Source organism: Indicator indicator, chromosome 27 (genome assembly GCF_027791375.1).
Source record: "Indicator indicator isolate 239-I01 chromosome 27, UM_Iind_1.1, whole genome shotgun sequence".
Classification (NCBI taxonomy): domain Eukaryota; kingdom Metazoa; phylum Chordata; class Aves; order Piciformes; family Indicatoridae; genus Indicator; species Indicator indicator.
Genome location: NC_072036.1, coordinates 11,912,574 through 11,934,726, shown reverse-complemented (window position 1 = coordinate 11,934,726; position 22,153 = coordinate 11,912,574). Strand labels below are relative to the sequence as shown.

At 45.0% G+C, this 22,153-nt stretch overlaps 1 protein-coding gene across 1 annotated transcript in view; it reads right to left on the bottom strand.

Annotated features, from left to right (window-relative positions):
• PREP (prolyl endopeptidase) overlaps positions 1-22,153 on the bottom strand; it is a 48,380-nt gene that overhangs the window by 5,302 nt on the left and 20,925 nt on the right. The window contains exons 9-12 of the mRNA XM_054393041.1: positions 19,604-19,801; positions 18,958-19,061; positions 7,089-7,225; positions 2,584-2,678 (exon numbers count right to left, since the gene is read on the bottom strand). Of these exons, the coding sequence (XP_054249016.1) occupies positions 2,584-2,678; positions 7,089-7,225; positions 18,958-19,061; positions 19,604-19,801 (534 nt within the window). The remainder of the gene's footprint in view (positions 1-2,583; positions 2,679-7,088; positions 7,226-18,957; positions 19,062-19,603; positions 19,802-22,153) is intronic.

The window sequence follows — 22,153 nt, the reverse complement described above, 5'->3', positions numbered from 1 at the left end:
AGTGCCAGATTCCTAACCAGTAAAATTAAAGCTAAAAGCTTTGCATTGCAAAATACACACAAGAATGACCACATCCAGTCCACTGGAGATTTGCTCTAATTGGACTTTTAACAGCACTAAACTCAGTGACAGCTTCTTAAGGCAGCAAAGCTTCAACTTCTAAACCAAGCTGTATAAAAGAAGCACTTTAATCTCCTAGAGGTAAAGTATGTAGCTGGTAATTTTGTTCCCAGTTATATATCCATCTGATATGGTCCAAAAAACCCACAAAAGGACTTCAGAGTTGCATATTGGTTTGAAACTGTATGAACTATCAATATGGAAATGTTTCAGATGCTGCCACCCTGTTAAATGAAACTCCTGATGTCATCAGATGTATGAGGAATAAACCATGACTGAACAAGCAGACCCTGGTAACATCAGTGGGTAAGACTTCCAGTTCTCAAAACAAACAAACAAAAAAGTGGGGACAGGGAAGGAAAATGATAGTTTTGCCCTACAACCTTTCAACTATTTGAGCAGAAGAATATCAACCCAGAGGACTCTCAGTTGATCAAATCTTCCCACTTTAAATGCTTGTTTGGCAGGAGACTAAAACTGGCTTCTCCCCCAAGGTTATCCTACCTTAAGACCTGGTAGGGTCTCTCTCAGACAATTAAATACAAATAAGACATGGGAACTAGGAAGAAAATCCTCACATTCCTCTAGCAAAGGCTGTGGTCTAGCCAGGTAAGGGGGCTCAGTGGATGCAGAGTGGAATTCCAGTTCCTTCCATGTTGTCTAAAAGCTGGATGTTTATTCTCAGTTAATTGCCTAAGGTTTCCACTATGATCCAGGAACCTCCAGGACAGTTAACACTACTCTAAAATAAGTGAGATGAGCTCTAAGCTGGAGGTGTCTCATTGTCCATCCAGGGATCCCAGACACTCAGCCTACACTGGATGCTTCTCTTCTATGCTCCAAACATTTGGTGAGGTAACTCTGGCACTTGTTGTTGGAGATCTGCTAGAACTGGGAGCAGTCCATGCTTTCATTTCCCTTTGTTAACGAACACACACCACTCCCACACTAACTAGACCACTGATGACAAGCACACTGGGACCACAAAAAAAATCTTCAAATGGACTTCAAAAACGAAAGGAGAAATAAATCTTATTCTTTGCTCCAAGTTCTGGTCTGGTGTAAGCTCAGAATCCTAGCTAGACAATGCAGCGTAAGTAAAACAGACTTCTGTATTGCTCCTGAAACTGCCACAGAACAGGTAAGTCTGGAACTGCAGTAACAGGCCTGGGTCACAATCATGCAGGAAATAGGTGGACCAAAGAAGCATTATAGCATTAAGATAAATTTTATTAAAACCTATTACAAACCAATTGTCAAATTAAAATTAATGAAGGATCCTTTGCCTTTAGCAAGAATATCCTGCATATAGAGCTTCTATTTATGAAACTATTACATATTTAACTCAATTGTGAGGAAATGACCCAGCCAGATGAAATAGTAAAAGCCAGATCTAATGATCCAGGAATGCTGTTTTGGCTGACACAAAGTTATTTAGGGCTGCTCCCATGGCAAATTGCTGCATCATGAACACCTCCATTTTGGTACATTTGCCTTGCTGGCATCTCCAGCAGCTTATCCACCAAGATTCTTGGGATAGGAGTAAGGCAGCACCATGAAATAATGCTGGGGATGTTAGACATGAGCAGGGCTTTTCCCAGCTTTTTCCTCTGGGGAAAGGATGCAGCAAATTCCAAACAGTAAGGCAAGTGAATGAAGAAAATCAAAGGATTAAGACAAGGATTGCATGGGCAGGACATGGAGAGAAATGCAGCACAAGTACTACAAAGAGAGGACAAGAGACCACCAGGATTTTGAGTGAGTGACTTGGTTTCCCTGCAGCATAGAAGTCACCTTTAAAGAACCAAAATGGTTAAATGCTTGCCCAGAAGATGTTGAACTCCCTAACAGAGTGTGAAGGGAAGACCTGGCACTGCACTTGTGGAGTTGACTGTGTTCATATGCACTTCAATCACATTCCTTATTGACAAAGTGCGCAGAAGCAATCTGGAGGAGTCACAGTCTGAACTCAAAACTCCACACTTTCTGGTTCTGGAAATGTTTGTGTGTGTGTGTGATACACCAAAGGAGTCTAAACAGTGCTGTTGTCCTGGGGATCTAGAATAGTGGGGCCATGTGCACCTGCAAATAATGAAAACAAAAAAGCAAGGTCTGCTGCAATGCAGACAGACACTGTTTTGATAATCAGCTCAAGACAAATAGCTGCATTTGCAAATCCTTGTCTGGGGAACTTGAGATTACTTTAAAAAACAATCAATAATTTTCTTGGAAAGAACAAATACTGTGTTTGTGCAAACCTATTTTTGAGCAGTCTGCAAAACCTGAAGCAAGCTAATGAAACCCATCAGGTAACCTCCTGTAGGAACAAGGAAAACACTGGCTTTTCTACAGAGTAAGTTAAGGCAAAAGGAGAGGTCAGTATGGAAGAGGGAGCAAAGAGAAAAACGTTGTGCTGGTCCCTGCTCAGCCTGCAGGTCTGCTGCCCTGCCTGGCCTGCTTTACCTTTGTGCCAGGTCTCTCCATACTCTCCGCCGCCCCTGATGTTCGCCACCGCCAGGACGCCCCCCAGGTGCCGCACGAAAATCAGCCTTGAGACACTGAGAAAAGCAAAGAGGCACAGGGTTAGCACTCCCCAGATCAATGACAAGAGGTGAATGAAGTCCCCCTTGGTGACAAACCTGAGTGGCCAGGCGTTTTTCAATGGTTGTCCAATGCTTTGCAGCCCCGAGAGAGGAAGGAACCAGTGCTGGTCCATTCTTCCTTCAGTTCTGCGCTGCAGAGGAGAGTGACCAGGGGCTGTGGCTAACAGCAGACCCCCCAGGACATGTCACCTTTTCATTTTAGTATCTTCAAAGCCTTCAGTGTGGGGCCTGGAGCTATGCAGTTCCACTGGATCCCCACAGCTTTCTGAACTGCTCCTCTGTCAAGGGCCCTCCACTTTTTCAGAGAGTAAAGGTCTCAGCCCATATGAAGAAAGCAAAGAATTAAGGCTTGAGATCACCCTTGGTCTTGGTTTATGAGCAGGCATTTTCAGCTTCTGCTTAATGTACTTTCCTGGGACCTTTCTAAAACTACATTTGCAAAGAAAAACTCTCTTTCTACCATTGTTTTGTGACAGGCCCTGCAGTCAAGTTCTGGCCAATCCTCTTCTTATTTATTTTCCACTTGCATTGCTAAATACTAAACAAATAGTAAAAAAATAAATAAAAAAAAATTAAAATTCCAAGTTCTGCCTTCTTGAAAAGCTAAAGCAGCATAATTTTAAATGCCAAACCGTAAAAGCATCAAAGCTATTAAGCTGTCTTTTAAAAGGGACTGGCGTAATTTATAGTTAACCATTAAGGGGAGAAATAGATCTCTGATCTGTTGAGGCAGCAGCTTAACAAAGCAGGATCTGAAGAGAGCAAACCACAACCAGGCCAATAAAATATTAAAATTTAATCCCAACAAGTCTTTTTCCCTCCAGTAGGTTTAAATTTCATGTTTATTTGAAATCTTTGCTCATGCAAGAAACCACTGGCTGCAGAAATGAATCCTATTCAACCACAAGAGCAAGGATTTTTTACCTGGAAGTCCTCCTTACTACTTATCAGAAAGGTCTTGAAAGTCAGCAGCCTACAATGTGTCTGATATGGATGCAGCATTAAAGCAGAACAAGGTGAAGAGCAAGAATGCCTTCACAGAATGACTGCTCTGCTGCCAGCTGTCACAGCTGACAGAGAAATGCAGGCTACTGCACTGGTGATGGGGAAAAAAAAACTCCAGTCACTGGACTCGGTTTTTGTGGAGCAGGAGGGAGTGGTAACAAAGGACCAGACTAATCTTGTCCCCTGCTGTGCTGGCTGATCTCTCTGTAAGCTTACAGCCTCTCCCTCCACTGTCTCCTTGTTGAAAGACTTGGTACAAGCTGGTCCTGTAGCAGTGAGATGCAATTTCACAATCAGCTGAATTCCAGGATGCAGCAGAAATTGCCCTTCCTGCACCCAAGGCACAGACAGAATCAGGAAGGGAAGCACAATGGTTCCTGCAGGGTAATTAGCTGAATGTGAGGCCATTAGTGGTGGGCCTTTCAGATGGCATTTCCCCAGCAGCTCTGCCAAGCCACTGGTGTCAGTTCCACCAGCTTTCACTTGCACTCCATGCAGGCTGTGTAACTAATGACAGTGCTCCAGTGGACACCACACTTGAAAGGCTACCAAATGTAGCTCTCAGTCCAGAGGAGCATATAAAAGATGCATGCTTGCATTCCAAAATAAACCACCACTGTAACTGCCTCAATGACTTTGGCCTATCATTGTCACAGCTATTTCTGGATCCTCCAACCCATGGGCTTGGTCCTGTTGCTTCCAATGAAAAATCATTTTATTTTCTGCTTTTTTTGGTGAGTGTGTTGGGAGAAAAAATGAAATGAAAAGCAACATCAGTTTCTGAATTAAGCAAAAATAAGCTCCCCAGGCAGTGAGCTGACCCATGGTAATGGGGTCAAAAGTGTGGTTCTGTGGCTTGGAGGAATACAGGACAGAGACAAACCACTGGGAAGGAGGGGATGAAGGGATTTGAGAAAAGCTGCAAGAGCCTCAAGTTCAAATAAAAGATGAGGAATATTTATACACTTGCTTGGTTGGCTTGCTTGCTTCTCAGGGGTGTTTTTCTGTGCTTGGGTATTTGGTTTTTCTGATTGTTTGTGGGTCTTTTTGTGTTTGGGGTTTTTCTATGTTTGGTTGGGTTTTTTTGTGTTTACTTGGGAGAATTTGTGGCTGTGGTTGGAGAGGGTTTTGTGTTGGGTTTGTTTGTTTGTTGCTTTTCCCTCCTCCAAGGGAATCATGGTTGCATTTCCACAGCCACATCTCAGCTCAGGATCAGGTGAATGATGTGGAAAAGCCTCAGTCTTGATCAGCCTGTGGCTGCTTTCTAGCACTTGTGCCTGTACAAAAAATGACCAAATGGTGGTGTTGGGCTGTGGCTGGAACAGCACTTGGACCTGGGAACTCCTTGTGGAATACTACAGTGTGTAGCAACAGGGATGCAGTCAAACATTACTTGAATCTGCCAGGTGAGCAGGGAACATCCTCCTGCCTTCCTGGCACAAATTCTCTACCATAATTTCCATTGCCTGATCTTGCCTGCCTGCTTTTGGAACACACTTCCTCTGAGTGTGAGGAACAAGTCTCAGGTTATTAACCATAAAGATGCATTTGAAGGTTTTGGTTTCTCTTATTTTTCCTTTGGAAAGGCTGAGAAGGGCTAGAATGATACTGCAGGGAGAGATTGAGGAGGGAGGAGTGGCTGACTGTGGTTTACTTACACTGTCAGTGGGATAAAGTACTTTGATCTGGAGGTGACTGACTCTGCATTTACTTTTAAGACTGTTACAAATTTTGTTCTTACTTTATTTCATAGGCTTCAGGAAGACACAGGTCACTTTTCCCACCTCCTGCCTTCCTTTCTTCTGACTGCCAGCTGCAGACTCTTTCTGCTGTTTGCTGGACTCCTACAAGAGCCAGTTTTTAACTTGCCAAATCACAGAATGCTAGGGCTTGGAAGGGGCCTCCAGAGACAAAGGGCAGAAACACACCAACTCTGCTCTGTTTGAATAATTTTCTGCCATTCCTGTGGCTTAAATCACCTTAGAAAAGGCTCCAGCAAGCACCTAGGTCAGTGCATGGGAAGCAGGAGGAGGCATTGTGAGATACCTTCTCCTTTTGCCTGCAGAGCTGGCATGAGCTGGCTGCTGCATGTGAAATTTTACCTTGCTTACTTTAAAAAATAAAACATGCTAAGTTTTATCACAGTTCTCAGCATCTACAATAAACTGTAATAAAGGAGTGCTTGAGCCTAATCTAAAGAAGGATTTAAAAACTATTCTGATTATGCAATTGTGTGTCTCAAAAAAAAAAACAACCCCAAAACAACAAAACCAAAACAACACAGGAAATTAAAAATGTAGCTTTACAAGGCAGATCAAAAGCTTTCAGATAATCACAGAACACAAGATGAAAAGCCCATTGTTAGACAAGATATTTGCTGGAAAGGATGAGGAACTGTAAATGCCATTTAGAAATCCAATCACAGTGACCTGGAAAAGCATTGCAAAGGGTCTTGAAATCTGCTGACTCTAAAGCAAGGCTGGCAGCACCTAAACTTAATAGGATTGTTTCATAATAGATTGGGTTTGTGTTGGTGAGCTGCTCTTCTAATAGCTGAGAAACTGCTCTCTGTTCAGTCCTGTGCATTTCCATTTTGCCCTGCCTCACCTAGGAGTATTTTTCACTTATTACAGTCATTGCCTCTTGGTAAGTGTATTCAAATTCCCTTGTGGAAGAAAGAAGCCTTTTCTTTAAAGAGATCATCTACTGAACAAAGCTTTTGAGGGCTGCAAAGCTCCTTTGGCACACAGCATTTTTGGTTTACAATGGTTTGCAGAGCCTGTATGATGTGCATCTCAGGACAGAATCATCTTTCCTCTTCCCCAATCATAGGAGAACACAGCGGGATTTTGCTTCTGATGTAACCTCCTCAAAAGTACAGTGTGGAAATATAGCCAAAGTTTAATTATTTACAGTCAATTTAAACAAATATTTGACTTTCTAGACATAGGTAGCTGTGTAAGTTGGAAAAAAGAGAACTTCCTATGTTATTAGCTCAACAAAGGACTCAAATCCTTGCTTAATATATGTCCATATGCTTTTCTGTCAAGCTCAGTGAGAGAGCAGGAAGAGGTTAAAGTGTAATCCAAATCTGCTGTCTGCTCTGCACCTCAGAAGAGTGCAGCATTTCTTTGCTCTGACATAGATTTCTTCTGTGACCCTAGGCACATCACTTCAACTCAGAACTAACAAAGGCAGACAAATGCTGCCTGGACACTGATGTGCAGTCCTCATGGCCCCCTCCTTGCTTCTCAAGGACCTGAAATGCATCACTTTCTAAGGTCTGTAGCTTACCCTGCCCTCAGTCTGTGACAGTTGTTAGCACTAGATGCTTCAGAAGGTGTAAATTATCCTGCTTACCTGTAGCTTGGTGTTATTGATATGTTGAAGCCTCCATATCCATACAAGAAGGCAGGATGAGAACCATCCAGTTTAATTCCTTTCTTGTGAATAATAAACATTGGGATCTTAGTACCATCTTTGCTAGGGTAGAAAACCTAGGACAAGAGAAAAAGACATCTGAAATGCTGTTCTTAAGTCTCCACAACTGCTGTCAATAATCTGAGGGGATCACTGCCATCCTGCCCAGCTCAGGTTCAGCAATGGCCATCACCAGGCTCTGGAAAATGTACAAAAAGAGGCAATACAAAGGGTCTGACAATATCATGTGTGTAGTTATCAATCAGTTCTATGTACAAAGAGGTTAAGAAAATGCTGCAGAATCAACACCAATCTCTGCAAGGGAAGACTGGTGGTCTAACTAGAATGAAGTAGTAAATGAAGACTGGCACTTTCCTCATTGTGAGACATGTTTACAACCTCTGTGTTCCTAAAGGAAGCAAACCTACCACGCTTTATAGAGCACAAGATCAGCAGGATCTGTTTTTAGAGATACAGCTGAACCTCAACAGTAACCTGAACCTGTGCAACATGGTTATTCTGAGCACTGCCTGTAATGTGAAACATAGAAACCCACCTGCCATGGTGAAACCACAATCATCACATTGAAATTTAGTTAAATCAGAACCTGAGAAATTTCACATGAAAACACACTGACCTCCAAAGGCTTCATCAAAACCTGGATAGAGCATTCCAGATCAAATTCAGTTTTTAGCAGTTCATAGAACTCAGATTCATAGACTGGTTTAGGTTGGAAGGGACTTTAAAGATCATCCAGTTCCAACCCCTCTGCCATGGGCAGGGATACCTTCCACTGAATCAGGTTGCTCAAGGCCTTGTCCAGGATGGCTGTGAATATCTCCAGGGATGGGGTCTCAGCTACCTCCCTGGGCAACCTGTTGGAGTGCTCCACCACTCTCATGATGCAGAACTTGTTCCTAACATCCAATCTAAATCTACTCTTTGCTCATTTCAAACCTTTGCCCCTTGTCCTATCACTGCAGGCCTTTGGAAGCAGTCCCTCTGCAGAACTCACTGCAGCAGAATATGAAGGATTTCCATTTAAGCATTTAGCCGAACTCTATAAACAAATGAAGTATCTGATGGACAGGAGAACTGCTGAGGCTGCTGCTGAGGAGCTCCAGGAAAGAGTCCTCTCTAAAATGCCATCCATCAGCTCCTGTTGTTGCTGGCAATTCACACCAAGAGAGCACCTGGCCCTCCTACATCTCCAGCAACTTACTGATGCTGCCCAGACCTTTCCTGATGATTCAAGGATGCCATTAATTTTACTGCTTCCTTCTGAATAAGAGGCTATTTGCTGTTGTTGTTTTTAAAACAGCTCTCTGAAAACTGGATTCAGCAGGGCTTTTTAGAAGGGCTTGTAATGGTAGGACACTGGAGCAGGGGAGATTTAGGTTGGAGATCAGGAGGAAGTTCCTCACCGAGTGGAACAGGTTGCCCAGGGATGTGGTTGAGATCCCATCCCCAGAGATATCCAAGATCAGACTTGATGTGGCCCTGGGCAGCCTGCTCTAGTTGGAGGTGACCCTGCTGACTGCAGGGGGATTGGAGAAGATGACCTTGGAGGGTCCCTTCCAACTCAGTGCAATCTGTGACTCCGTTACCATCACCAGTTCAGATTCAACAACAAACCATTAAGTGAAAACTCCACCAAAAAAAGGTGCATGCCCAGGTGGAATTTGCAATGTAAGAGTTTCCACTCCTATCTTTGCTAAAATAATGACCACCTCTCCCTCCAAGAGGAGCAAACATGAGGGGGGTTTGGAAATCATTTCAGGGAGACACAGAGATATGTGAAGCTATTTAAGCTCCTCCAAACAAGGCTATTTTCAACAACTGCTTATTCTCACCTTTAAACTAGGTGTTATCTCTGAAGCAAGTCCAGTGGTTTATTCATGCAACCAATACAGGGAAGGACTTCTATCTCAAAGATTAAGGTAAACTGCAAAGGGCAAGCCCTAAAAACAACTTCCCAAGATGGTGTTTGATGCCTAATTTTAGAAGCTGTCAGCTTTTGCAGCAGTAAATGCTCATAAAAGGGTACTACTATTTACTGCCTTATCACACAGGAGTGATCCACTTGTACTGGCCATGTTCTACTACTCAGTGCTCAAATATTTTCAGACTCATGCTACTACAGCCAATAGCACATGGAAGAAGAGGACAAAGATTTGGGAGGGGAAAGGATGGAGAACAATGCTTCAGACACAATTATGAATGCTGAAACCCACCATTCAGGGAGGGATAGGCTAAAAATAAATACTTTCAGCCTCTAGGAATGCAGCAGCAGAGCTGTGTGGTTAACTGGGCACTCCTGCTGCTGCCTGCAGCCCTTCCTGCTAATCTGGGAGCAGCACAGCAGCCCTGGAAGAGTTGTAGCTGACTTTGTCTCACTGTCACATGGCAGAGCCACAAAGAATCACTTTCAATTCAGATACCAGAACCTGAGGCATAATTTTATAGCTCCTATTCTTCTTAGGACCCCGGGAGAAAGCAACACTGCTCACACAGTTACTCATTACTAGAAGCCACGTGAAGGTTAGGCTACACAAGCTACACAAACACCACACTCAGTCATTCTTCATCAGTGCACACAGATGCATTATTCTTAGAAAGTTCCTAGTGTTTCTAAAAATGCCTCTCAAGCTCTCTTTCAAGATTAGGCAGCACATACCAGAGATAGCAATTCCTTCCCTGTGTGCTTGATCAAAAGCAGGTAAGGCTTACACTTGGCAGTAGATTGACATCCACTGAGTGAAAGGTTGAAGAATTTTTTCAAAGAGCAACTAAAAAGGCACATAAATCATGTTGGAATACTGATTAAAAAAAAAAAAGCCTGTTCAGTGATTTAGGTTAATTACACCAAGACATTGCCTTTAGGAGCTTTGCTCCAATGTCTTCTAAGTAGTTTTACTGAGACAATTCCTTTTAGTTTGAAACAAAACCAGGACAGAGCAGTGGTGAAATTTAGCAATTGTTTCTGCTTCTAGACAAGAAGGATGAGAGGAAATGGCCTCAAGTTGCACCAGGGGAGGTTTAGGTTGGATATATGGGATTTGAATCACCTAACCTCACACACCTTTATGCCATGCAAATGCTTTGTTAAAGGCTCACCATTGGAAAAATCCAACACAACTACCTCTGACAGATGACTGAAGAGTAGACTTCAGGGATTAGCCCCTGGAGAAAGCTTTCATACACAGATAGTGGCATCAGGACATTGAAACCTGTGTTCAGGTACACAGACAAGGCTGCCCAAGGCTGAACAATGCTACAGCAACACCTCCCACTGCCAAGTCCTTGGAGCTGCTGCTCAGGGCTTCAGCAAGGCAAGCCACAAAGGCCCTGCCTTCACACCAGCCAGCCTCAACACTTCAGTGCTGGCAGGCAGGGAGAAATCCTCTCCTGGAGATGCTAGGGCAGAAATCTCATCAACTCACACAGTATCATGTGTCTCTTGCACACACCCTCCCCACAGCCCATTCAATCCCTCATCACCTCTGACCTTACAAAACCCTGATACTAGCCTGGGGCTAAGCCTGCAATAGCACAGCACAAGCAAAATGCTTTATTTACTGCAGCAGGGGCATGGACCCAAGCAGGAGACCATCAGTGGCCCCAGCCAGTGGCTACCTGCAAAGGCAGCTCTTGCTAACCACCACTTTATGTACTCCTATATGAAGAACAAGCCTGAAGCAATCAAGAACTCTGACTACTACACAGCAAATCCACAGGATCTGAGGTTTCCCTTCTTCAGAGGGGAATCCTCATCAATCTTCTTTAAGCCTCTTAAATTAGCTTCAAAGCAATTCTGTGTGGGTTGCAAAGCTGCTTAATAGAGAACTGGGCAGGGGCCAAAGTAACTCAAATTCATGCAGGTAAAACCCAGAGAGAAGAGCATCCACTAGAGACATCTGCAAAAGAACAATGGAAATAATCAGGAAGCCTTTTAGGAGAAATTGTTTCACCACCCACTGGGACAAAAAGCAGCCTCATGCTGACAGAGGCAAAGTGCCAGGAGATGGTCTTTTAGAAGAAATGCCTCTTCACTAACTTCAGCTGCCTAGCTGCAAATGACTGCAGGGAGGTATCTCACAGGGTGGTGGGAGAAGGGAGGGGAAGAAGAGAAGAAAAGAGAGCTGAAAGTTCAGAAATCCTCCAAGACTAGCATGGCAGAAATTCCTTTTTTTTCCTGGGGAGAAAGTCAACTGTTGCCTGCCTTCCTTCTCCCTGGAAAAAAAAAACATCCTTTCAGAATGCCCAAATATTTTGTGTTTTTAAAATCGTTACTGCTTCTGGTGAGGGTGGACAAGAGAGAAGTCTCCTGAAGGCTCCCACTCCTGTGTGTTCTACTTGTACAAGTTCACAACTGCATCTCTGGGTGCTTAGCAGAACCCTTGGTGTTTAATTTGTCCTCTCTCCTCCCGAGTGAATGACAATTTCAGCAGAAACAATCCACCAAGTCCATTTAAGAAAGAAGTGATTCTCTGCACTATGTTCAGTGGTTACAGCCCTGATTTAATCCCTGTTATTTCACATTCTGTTTTAAGAAATTCTTAAGGGGGGGGGAATAATGGAGCCTAGGATGCCAACTAACATCTCCATTCACTAGAAAAGTGGAAACCAAACTACTGTGAGTTCAAAGAAAAGTTCTACAGAGTAAGGCCTAAAAATATTTCCCAGTGAGTTTTAGTTCTAAGCAACCACTTCTTTCTCAGGCTTAAAACCAATGAATGTTTTTTATAGTATCTTGAGCAGGAAGGTTAAACAAATTAACATTTCAAGAAGCTCATCAATTCCCTGCACACTTACCAGAAAAATAACCAATCTAATGTTAAAGGCTCAGAACCAGTGAATCACAAAGCCTATGTGATCCAAATGAACACTGAGCCTGGAATTGGGGATCATCCCCCACACTGTGTCCTCTGCTATTCTGCTAATTCTTCCAAAGAGCCCTTCTGCACTTCTCCATCCCAAACCACATGGCCATTGTTCTGCATTCTGTTGAACAAAAGCTCCCCATGTCCTCAGCTGTGCAGCAACCTCCTGTGCTATGCAAGAAGGGGATAAATCAACCCCAGACATCTGGACATTCAAAGAGGATTGAAGTGGATGGGTGCAGGGAGCAATGCAAAGTCCTCTAACTTCATCTTCTTACTTGGAATTGAGAGATCTGGTTTCTACTGGGGAAGCTCAGGGACTCCTATTGTTTGTGGGAATTACTGGTCTGAATGATCTGAAGTGCACTGGATGGAACTGGGTAAATACAATGGGGGTAGAGCCAACTGCCACTCCTCTGCTCAGGCATAAGGGTTTCAAAGTTCAAGAGCATGTAAGGACATTACAGCAAATACTTCACTGGATACTCTCCTAGACATGAAGCACTTCATGCTATTTATCCCTTAAAGCAGAGAGAGGCTGCAAACAGGCACCACTTATTACACAATCCCTTTGCTTTCAAGCAATGCAGGACCTTAAAACTAGAGGACCAGGTCTTCAGTTTGAGCTTCTTCACTAACTTCCAATTAGAAGAGGTAATGGCAGATTAAAGTGGTGTTTGTAACAGCCACATGCCAAGGGTGTAAGATGCTAAATTCACACAGGCAAGCAGCCAGCACTGCCACAGTTGTCACTGTGATTTTGTTGATGTCCTCCAGAGTGAGATTGTTGTCTTGCTGCCAGAACCAGAGCCATTGCCAAAACGCAGGCAGAGAGCAGAGCTGAAGACTTTTGACTTCTTCCTAAGAGCTCTGAGGGAAGCAGCTCAAAGCTCCTTTTCCCCCTGCAAAAGGGCTGGTGTCTGCCACGCTGTGGCAAGCACTTCAACCATGTCATTTGTCCACACTGCCTCCTCCCCTCAGCATTTCTTCATTTTTTTTCTTTACTGCAATATGGAACCACAAGGAAATAAAAGGAATAAAACAGAAACAAACAAGAGCAAGCAATTTGTTTGCCCCACATATTAATTCTACCCTTACACTCCATGAGATGGAGGCAGGATTCAAACTCCAAATACTGTTAGAGGCAAGAAAATCCATCTCCTGAAGAAAAAAATCAGTCCCATTTTGGCTGTGCTGGATTCTCAGGAGGGGGAAGAAAATGATGCCAAAACAACTTATTCCCATGGAGGAAAGGGGAGAATTTTGTCTCTGCTTACAATCACTGCAAAATCTCCTTTCTTCTCTGCCATGGGAGTGCTTTTTCTCAACTCAAAGCTACTCAGTTTCCCTCCAAGCCCCAGAGATGTATTCATACACACACAGATAAGGCAAAGAAAGAAGATCATCTCTGTAAGTACACCGAAAACCCAATGCTAGCACTGGCAGTGTTGAGCTGACTGCAGCTTTCACAGGACACTGCTTTCCTCTGCTGCCCTCTGTCCTTTTTTAATGGGAGAACCTAATGGCATGACAGCATCAGCAGTGGGGAGATCTGGGAATAGCACTGGCAGGTGCTGCACACAAGTTTCTCCCACAACTCTGCCAATCAACCTCAGGTCTGATTCATCGTCTCTGAGTTGTGTTTTTCCTGAAACAGGGATTAACCACTGTGCCAAACTGTGTGTTGTCAAGTTCTGCTAGGATTTAGGATGACAAATTTCCCCTCACATTGACTCCTGACTTGAAATCAGGGCTTGAAGACGTGGGTGAAAGATTGAATAATAAATCAAAGGTCATATGAAAAGTACTTAGAGTCATGGAATGTTAGGGGTTGGAAGGGACCTCTGAAGATCAAGTCCAACCTCTGTGCCAACAGAGGATCATCTGGGGCAGGTCACACAGGAACACAGCCAGATGGGTCTTGAAAGTCTCCAGAGAAGGAGACTCCACAACCTCTCTGGGCAGTTTGCTCCAGGGCTCTGTCACCCTTACAGTAAAGAAGTTTCTCCTCATGTTGAGGTGGAAATTCCTGGGCTCCAGCTTGTCTCCATTGCCCTTTGCCCTGTCACAGGACACCATTAAAAAGATCCTGGCCCCTTCTTCTTGACACCCACCCTTCATTTATAAACATTAATAATATCCTCTCTCAATCTTCTCTCTTTTAGACTAAACAGTCCCAGTGCTCTCAGCCTATATAAATAATTTCTGCAAAAGAAAGAGGAGAAAATTCATCCCAGCCTTAAGAAATATCCTTCTCAAGACTTGTCCTTCTTTCATCTCTGCAACAATATCTAAACAGCAGCTGCTTTTAAATCAACCCAAGTTGTAAAACCATGTTGTGTTATGAATGTCATCATTCTTCTGCAGGAGCTAATCCAAAGTCTGTCTGTCAATAGCAGCATCTATTTTGGGCTCATGGCAAATTATTTTAAGGCCAGTACTGGAAGGTATTCAAAGAATGGCAAAAGGAGCCAAACAGCATTTTTACTGCTGCAGTTTCAACACTTGTAAGCCTGCATATCAGCTGAAAAGTAGGTGAGTTGTGAGGCAGGCAAGGAGGCTGCTCACCCACGACTGAGTGTCACTGGGAGGTCTTCATATGGAGAGGCACACAGGAACTTAGCTGGCAACTTTGCTGAGAGAAAAGAAAGGCTTTTTATTTCAGGCAGCAGCTGAGTTAATTATGCAGCAAACAGCTTATGGTAAGTGCCATTTGTGAGTTCCTGCAAAAATGCCTCTGCCTCCTGTAAAACTCACCCCAGGCTATTTCCTGAAGCACTCTGACATTGTGATGGATGGAAGCTCGCAGGGAAGCAACCCCAAAAATTTCAAGAAGCATTTGGCAGAGGAAGTTATTAATGCAACTTAATGTATCATTTAACAAAAGGAGCCAGGATAAAATGTTGATGTGTGGCAAGCATCTTAAACAGCCTGACTTTTGCCATGAAGGTCACAGAACCTTTCAAGGCAAGGGCACCTGCATAAGCTGCTGCTCAGACTGGGCACTTGCAGGGTGTCCCAGAGCCAACCACCTACAGGCATGCTCCTACCCTGCTGAAAATATCAGCTCTGATGAAACAGCTCTCCCTTCAGTGCAGGGTAAGGTGGACAATTTGCTCTATCCCTGGGCTGCCAAGGCATAAGAACTTAACCTCAGGTACTACAAAGCAGCTGCTTTACCATAAATTTACACAGTGTTGTAAACTTCCCTCACTAGTCCACACCTGCACTGCACAGCATCTATGAAACACTGTAAGTGGGTCCAAAGAGCCAAACCCAAGCACTGTGGCATTTTCCCACTGCCAGTAAGTCAGGTTTCACATACAGATGACACCTTCCACTTCAGCTCAAATCTTCTGAACTCAGTGATGTTCAAACACTGCTAAAGAACTCATTAAAGTTTCATGTGTGCTATAGAAAGCTAGGAAGATTGCTCCTCTTAGTAGGTGTTTCTTCAGATACATGAGAAAAAAAGGACCTTGGCAGGAGAGCTGCCTTTTGTTAAGGACAAAGATCAGGGCAGAGTCAGCAACATTTTTCTTTGCTACTTGGCAAATCCTGATGGAAATTGAAACCATGAAATAAATTCTGCAGTGCTGCTCTTCCTCCTGCAACCAGCAACCCCTGTCTATTCTTGGCATATTTCTTGCATTCTCAATTTTGAGTTTCTTCCCTGGCTCCCTGCAACCTTGCCTGAGTTTTGCACAGGCAATGCAAGGCTTTCACCCAGGCTGACAGCCATTTATCAACTGCTTTGATAAACTGCCACCTCCCTTCCCCTCCTCCAAGCAGAGGCACCGAGCAGGACCCCACAAATCTAAAGGCAGGCTGGAGCCTGGCAGAAGTGTGTAGCACTGGCAGGCTGAGTTCCTACACAGGGGTGCAGGCAGTCCCAGAGCTGGCCCTGACAGACAGCCTCTTGCACAGCCCAGCTGAGATTTCTCCATGGATCTGAATCATATGGAAAACTCATTTCCAAGATGTTGCCACACTGAGATCACTTGTTAATAAAAGGCAGAAGTGGATGAGTGGGGAGCCAAGAGTGCTGTGAGCACCAGTCTCAGTGTAGCTACACAGGTCACATTTCCCTAGAGCTGGTACTGAGCAGCAGTGAGTCAAGAGAAAAGCAGAACCACTGCTACTGACTTCCACCCCATTACAGCCAAGCAGTGAAGCTCTGCCAGTGATTTACAAAGTGAAGGTTTCCAAGAGCATAGCAACAGCATGCTCCCTCCTTGAAATGATTTGCATTACTCTTCTACTTAATTTCTACGTTAATTTAGCATATAATTGATTTAAATGTAAAATGAGATTTGGGGTTTCCAGACATTTGTTCCACAGAATTTGATTTACCAGCAGCATGCATTCTTTCTAAGTTATGGCAAGCCCTTTTAAACCCTCTTCATTACATGGGTACTTGTGCTCTATTAGGATCTGAGGCTGATAGCAGTATTGTACCAAGCTCTTTTTTCCTAAAGAGAAGGCTGCTTGCTTTCTGTTTTTCAGCTCACTATGCCCTGTAGTTGTCCTGTGGAAGTCCCTTAATGAATCTGAGTCAAGTGGTAAAAACAGATTTTCAGTGAGAACATTTCCAGCAATCTGTCCTTTACATCACTCCCATTTCTGTCTGGAGATGCAGAGACAAGCAGATGGGGGCTGTTTACAACCACCTCATGCACACTGTCTTTATGCTTTTAGAGAATCTCAACTGAGTATGTGCCAGGGGCACAATTAAAGAGCAGACATGAAGAAGAATACCTGATCTCCTGTGGCAGACTCCAAGCCATGCAGTCACACTCTTGCTTAACTTTGTCTCCTAAGGTCACCTCCCCTTTTCCAGGCTAAGCTTATTTAAGTTCCACTTTAGGCACTGCATCTTCTTGCACCTTTGGCTATGAAGAAAAAAATCCTGTATTCTACTTGTACTCTCCTACATGTAAAGCAACTAAACCTCTCTGCAACATTTGCCTGGGGGAAGAAATACATAAATATGGAGAAGCAGCAGCTTGATGCCAAAACAAATATCAAAGGGTACCATAACAGGGGGGAAAAAATAGAGAAGATATTGCTGCAAAATGCAAGATGGTTGAGGACTGAGTCTGCCCCAGTTACTTGCATTGGCATCTCCCAATCTCTCTAACAAGACTTGGTGCAGTTCCTCCAGAGCACACACAGAGCTGGTGCAGTTCCTTCAGAGCACACACAGAGCTGGTGCAGATCCTCCAGAGCACACACAGAGCTGGTGCAGTTCCTCCAGAGCACACACAGAGCTGGTGCAGTTCCTCCAGAGCACACACAGAGCTGGTGCAGTTCCTCCAGAGCACACACAGAGCTGGTGCAGTTCCTCCAGAGCACACACAGAGCTGGTGCAGTTCCTCCAGAGCACACACAGAGCTGGTGCAGTTCCTCCAGAGCACACACAGAGCTGGTGCAGTTCCTCCAGAGCACACACAGAGCTGGTGCAGTTCCTCCAGAGCACACACAGAGCTGGTGCAGTTCCTCCAGAGCACACACAGAGCTGGTGCAGTTCCTTCAGAGCACACACAGAGCTGGTGCAGTTCCTCCAGAGCACACACAGAGCTGGTGCAGTTCCTCCAGAGCACACACAGAGCTGGTGCAGTTCCTCCAGAGCACACACAGAGCTGGTGCAGTTCCTTCAGAGCACACACAGAGCTGGTGCAGTTCCTCCAGAGCACACACAGAGCTGGTGCAGTTCCTCCAGAGCACACACAGAGCTGGTGCAGTTCCTCAGAGCACACACAGAGCTGGTGCAGTTCCTCCAGAGCACACACAGAGCTGGTGCAGTTCCTCCAGAGCACACACAGAGCTGGTGCAGTTCCTCCAGAGCACACACAGAGCTGGTGCAGTTCCTCCAGAGCACACACAGAGCTGGTGCAGTTCCTTCAGAGCACACACAGAGCTGGTGCAGTTCCTCCAGAGCACACACAGAGCTGGTGCAGTTCCTCCAGAGCACACACAGAGCTGGTGCAGTTCCTCCAGAGCACACACAGAGCTGGTGCAGTTCCTTCAGAGCACACACAGAGCTGGTGCAGTTCCTCCAGAGCACACACAGAGCTGGTGCAGATCCTCCAGAGCACACACAGAGCTGGTGCAGTTCCTCCAGAGCACACACAGAGCTGGTGCAGTTCCTTCAGAGCACACACAGAGCTGGTGCAGTTCCTCCAGAGCACACACAGAGCTGGTGCAGATCCTCCAGAGCACACACAGAGCTGGTGCAGTTCCTCCAGAGCACACACAGAGCTGGTGCAGATCCTTCAGAGCACACACAGAGCTGGTGCAGTTCCTCCAGAGCACACACAGAGCTGGTGCAGTTCCTTCAGAGCACACACAGAGCTGGTGCAGATCCTTCAGAGCACACACAGAGCTGGTGCAGTTCCTCCAGAGCACACACAGAGCTGGTGCAGATCCTCTAGAGCACACACAGAGCTGGTGCAGTTCCTTCAGAGCACACACAGAGCTGGTGCAGATGCTTCAGAGCACACACAGAGCTGGTGCAGTTCCTTCAGAGCACACACAGAGCTGGTGCAGATCCTTCAGAGCACACACAGAGCTGGTGCAGTTCCTCCAGAGCACACACAGAGCTGGTGCAGATCCTCTAGAGCACACACAGAGCTGGTGCAGATCCTCCAGAGCACACACAGAGCTGGTGCAGATCCTTCAGAGCACACACAGAGCTGGTGCAGTTCCTTCAGAGCACACACAGTGCTGGTGCAGTTCCTTCAGAGCACACACAGAGCAGGTGCAGATCCTTCAGAGCACACACAGAGCTGGTGCAGTTCCTTCAGAGCACACACAGACCTGCACCCCAGGAGCTAAGTGAAGCACTCTCACTCTCAGTCAAGTGGAATTTTGTTGAGTTCTTGCATAAGTGATTACAGCAAGGCAGCAGGATTCCTGTTTCTTACCTGAACTGTCTGGTAAGCTGAGGGATCAAAGCCCTTCACAGTCACTTCTCGGAATACTGTTGGCTCCAGCTCCTCTTTGGTCAGATCACAGTGATATATAATATCTGAAACAGAGTGCAGGTTTGTCAGCTCAGTGGATGGCCATCACTACAAGGATGCTGCTTTAGGCACTGTCATGATGAATGGCAGAAGTAACTCAGCAGGGTGAAAAAGAGCAGCTGTAGACATGGAACATAGAATTCAGCACATACACTGTGCTCCAGGAGAGGTGCACAGGCTTTCTGCACAGAAAGAATCATTCTCACTGCCCATACAAAGCAGTTGCAGACATCAAATATAGAATTAACACATACACTGTGCTCCAGGAGAGGTGCACAGGAGCTGCATGGAGCAAGAGCTGTGAGAATGCTACAATTTCATCTCTAGAACAAGCCAGTCCTGAGTAATTTCTCACTGCAGCTCTCTCAAATACTAGTGCCATGCTATTTAAGCTTCTTGGACCAAGGACTGGGACACTCTGAAGTACACAACTAATTACTGCATGAGAGGAAGCAGCTCTATCTGCATCTTAGACATATCTAATAACTACTGAGCAACAGAAAACAGGAAAGATATTGTTCCCAGGAAAAGGAAACTCCAGACTTACCTGGAGATAAAAAGGAAGTAAACTGATAGAATATTTCTGTGTCCTTCTTCTGGCCACTGTATCCCACAATACTGCCAACCTCTAAGGGGAAAGTCTTCAGATGTGCACCAGTAGCCAGGTCATGAAGTTGCAGGACATTTTTCACATCATGTAGGTAGCAGAGAACCAGGAAGTTGGACCTCACACAAGCAACCCATTCTGCAGAGGGTGGAAAACAAAGCCATAGAAAAGAGAGTGTCAAAAAACTGTAACAAAGACAACATTCAGACATGATCAGATTCTAAAATTCTCTGGCATACACATCCCAAAAATGGCTGTAATGCATTGAAGTTAACTCTTAAATCACAGAATCATAGAATGGTCTGGGTTGGAAGGGACCTCCAAAGGTCATCTTGTCCAACCCCACTGCAGTCAGCAGGGACATCCTCCACCAGATCAGGTTGCTCAGAGCCTTGTCCAGCCTGACCTTGAATAGCTCCAGGGATGGGGCCTCAACTACCTCCCTGAGCAACCTGTTGCAGTGTTCCAGAACCCTCATGGTGCAGAAGTTGTTCCTCACATCCAACCTAAATCTGCTCTTCTCTCATTTCAGACCATTGCCCCTCACCCTATCCCTGCAGGCCTTTTCTAACAGTCCCTCTGCAGCCTTCTTGTAGCTCCCTTCAGGTCCTGGAAGGTTGTTATTAGATCTCCCCAAAGCCTTCCCTTCTGCAGGCTGAACCACCCCAGCTCCCTCAGCCTGTCCTCACAGCAGAGGTGTTCCAGCCCACCAATAATCTTTGTGGCCTCCTCTGGACCCACTCTATCAGGTCCATGTCCTTCACGTACTGAGGCCTCCAGAGCTGGATGCAGCACTCCAGGTGAGGTCTCACCAGATGGCCATTTGAAAATGTCTATTTTAACTCTTGACATTTCCTGACAGTTAAAAGTCTGACAAAATGAATTACAGACACTCTCAGATCTAATTCAAATGCCTATCAAATGTAGTTTTGCTTCAACAAAAATACCACTTAAGCAAACTTTAGTTTAGAATTAATATGCAATGACCCTGAATCCCTCACTGATCACTTGATGAAGCACTGCAGTTTAATGATGTTTTCATTAAGAGGCTAAGGACATTATTAATTCTACTTCCATATTATGAAGAGGCATCACTCTTTTATTAAAAAGATTCAATTGCCCAAGGGCAATGCTGCTGGCCTATGTGGGGAGGCTGAAGGGAGACCTCATTGCTCTCCACAGGTTGCAGTGAGGTGGGGGTTGGGTTTGTCTCTAGTATCAGGTGATAGGATGAGGGGAGATGGCCTGAAATTGTGCCAGGGCAGGTTTAGGTTGGATGTTAGCAAAAACTTCTTCACTGCAAGAGTGGTCAGGGATTGGAACAGGCTGCCCAGGGAGGTGGTGGAGTCAGTGTTCCTGGAGGCATCCAAGAAATGTGTGGACATGGCACCTGGGGACATGGTTTAATGGCCATGGTGGTGCTGGGTTGATGTTTAGAGGTCTTTCCAACCAAAATTCTATGATTGAAAAACCTAAGAAGCAATGATATTAACTTCCTATCACATCTCTGCTTTGCAAGTTAGGTGCTCTTAGCAGGGTGAAGATAGCAAAATGAGAAAAGACAACACCAAATGTTTTTAAAGCATTCCATGAGACTTCAAAACCCATCTTGTGTGTGTGTGTGTAACACCTGGGTTGTAACTGCTAACTGCCTCCAAAAACTTACAGCAACAGAAGCTGCAAAGAAACACCAAAATCAAAAAGAGCAAAACACTGAAGCAGGTTTGAAAGAGCAGAAGACACAAAGACCCTACACCTAGACACACAGCACTGAATTATTAACAGCAGCTATTTTTTGACTGCAAGCTACAAGCAGACTCTGCTACTGCCACGCTGAGCACTGAGAGCTGCAGAATTTGTTGCATTAGCAGTCAGTCTCCCTGACTGCCTCATGCTTTGCAGAACACAACCTGCCTGCCTCTCTACCTCCTGGAAGCTTTTCAGGTTGTGTGCTTGCAAGCTTCAGATGTCTAAAACCTAAACTGACCCCACTGCTGCAGGCTGTCTTTACACACAATGGACAGGATCTTTTCAAATAGTTTCAGGGGAAAAAAAGGTTAAATCCTCACACCAAGCATCTGTGCCACTAACCTTAATTACTTATGACAGTTCTGACCTTTCATTTCTGCAGCAGCAGCTCCAGCATGTGGAGTGTCCAACTGTACAAACATGGTTTGACAGATGCAGGGTGAAATGTTGATGGAGGAGAACATGCCAAGCTCCAAGAGCTAGGCAGCCCCAAGCCTTCAGCAGAAACTGCTGAGTTACTTGCTGTACACTGTGCTTGTGTGTCCACTCAGCAGTGAGCAGAGTGTTTCACTGCACTGGCAAAGCTTTAGCTGGAAAACAGACCTGGAAGGTCATTTTGTTTTCTTCAGTCACCACAGACAGTGACCATAACCTTGAGTGTCTCTGCAGATTAACAGGTGCCCATACTGATCTCAATTCAAGAGACCCAGAACCACCACTCAAAGCTCCACACAGGAGGAC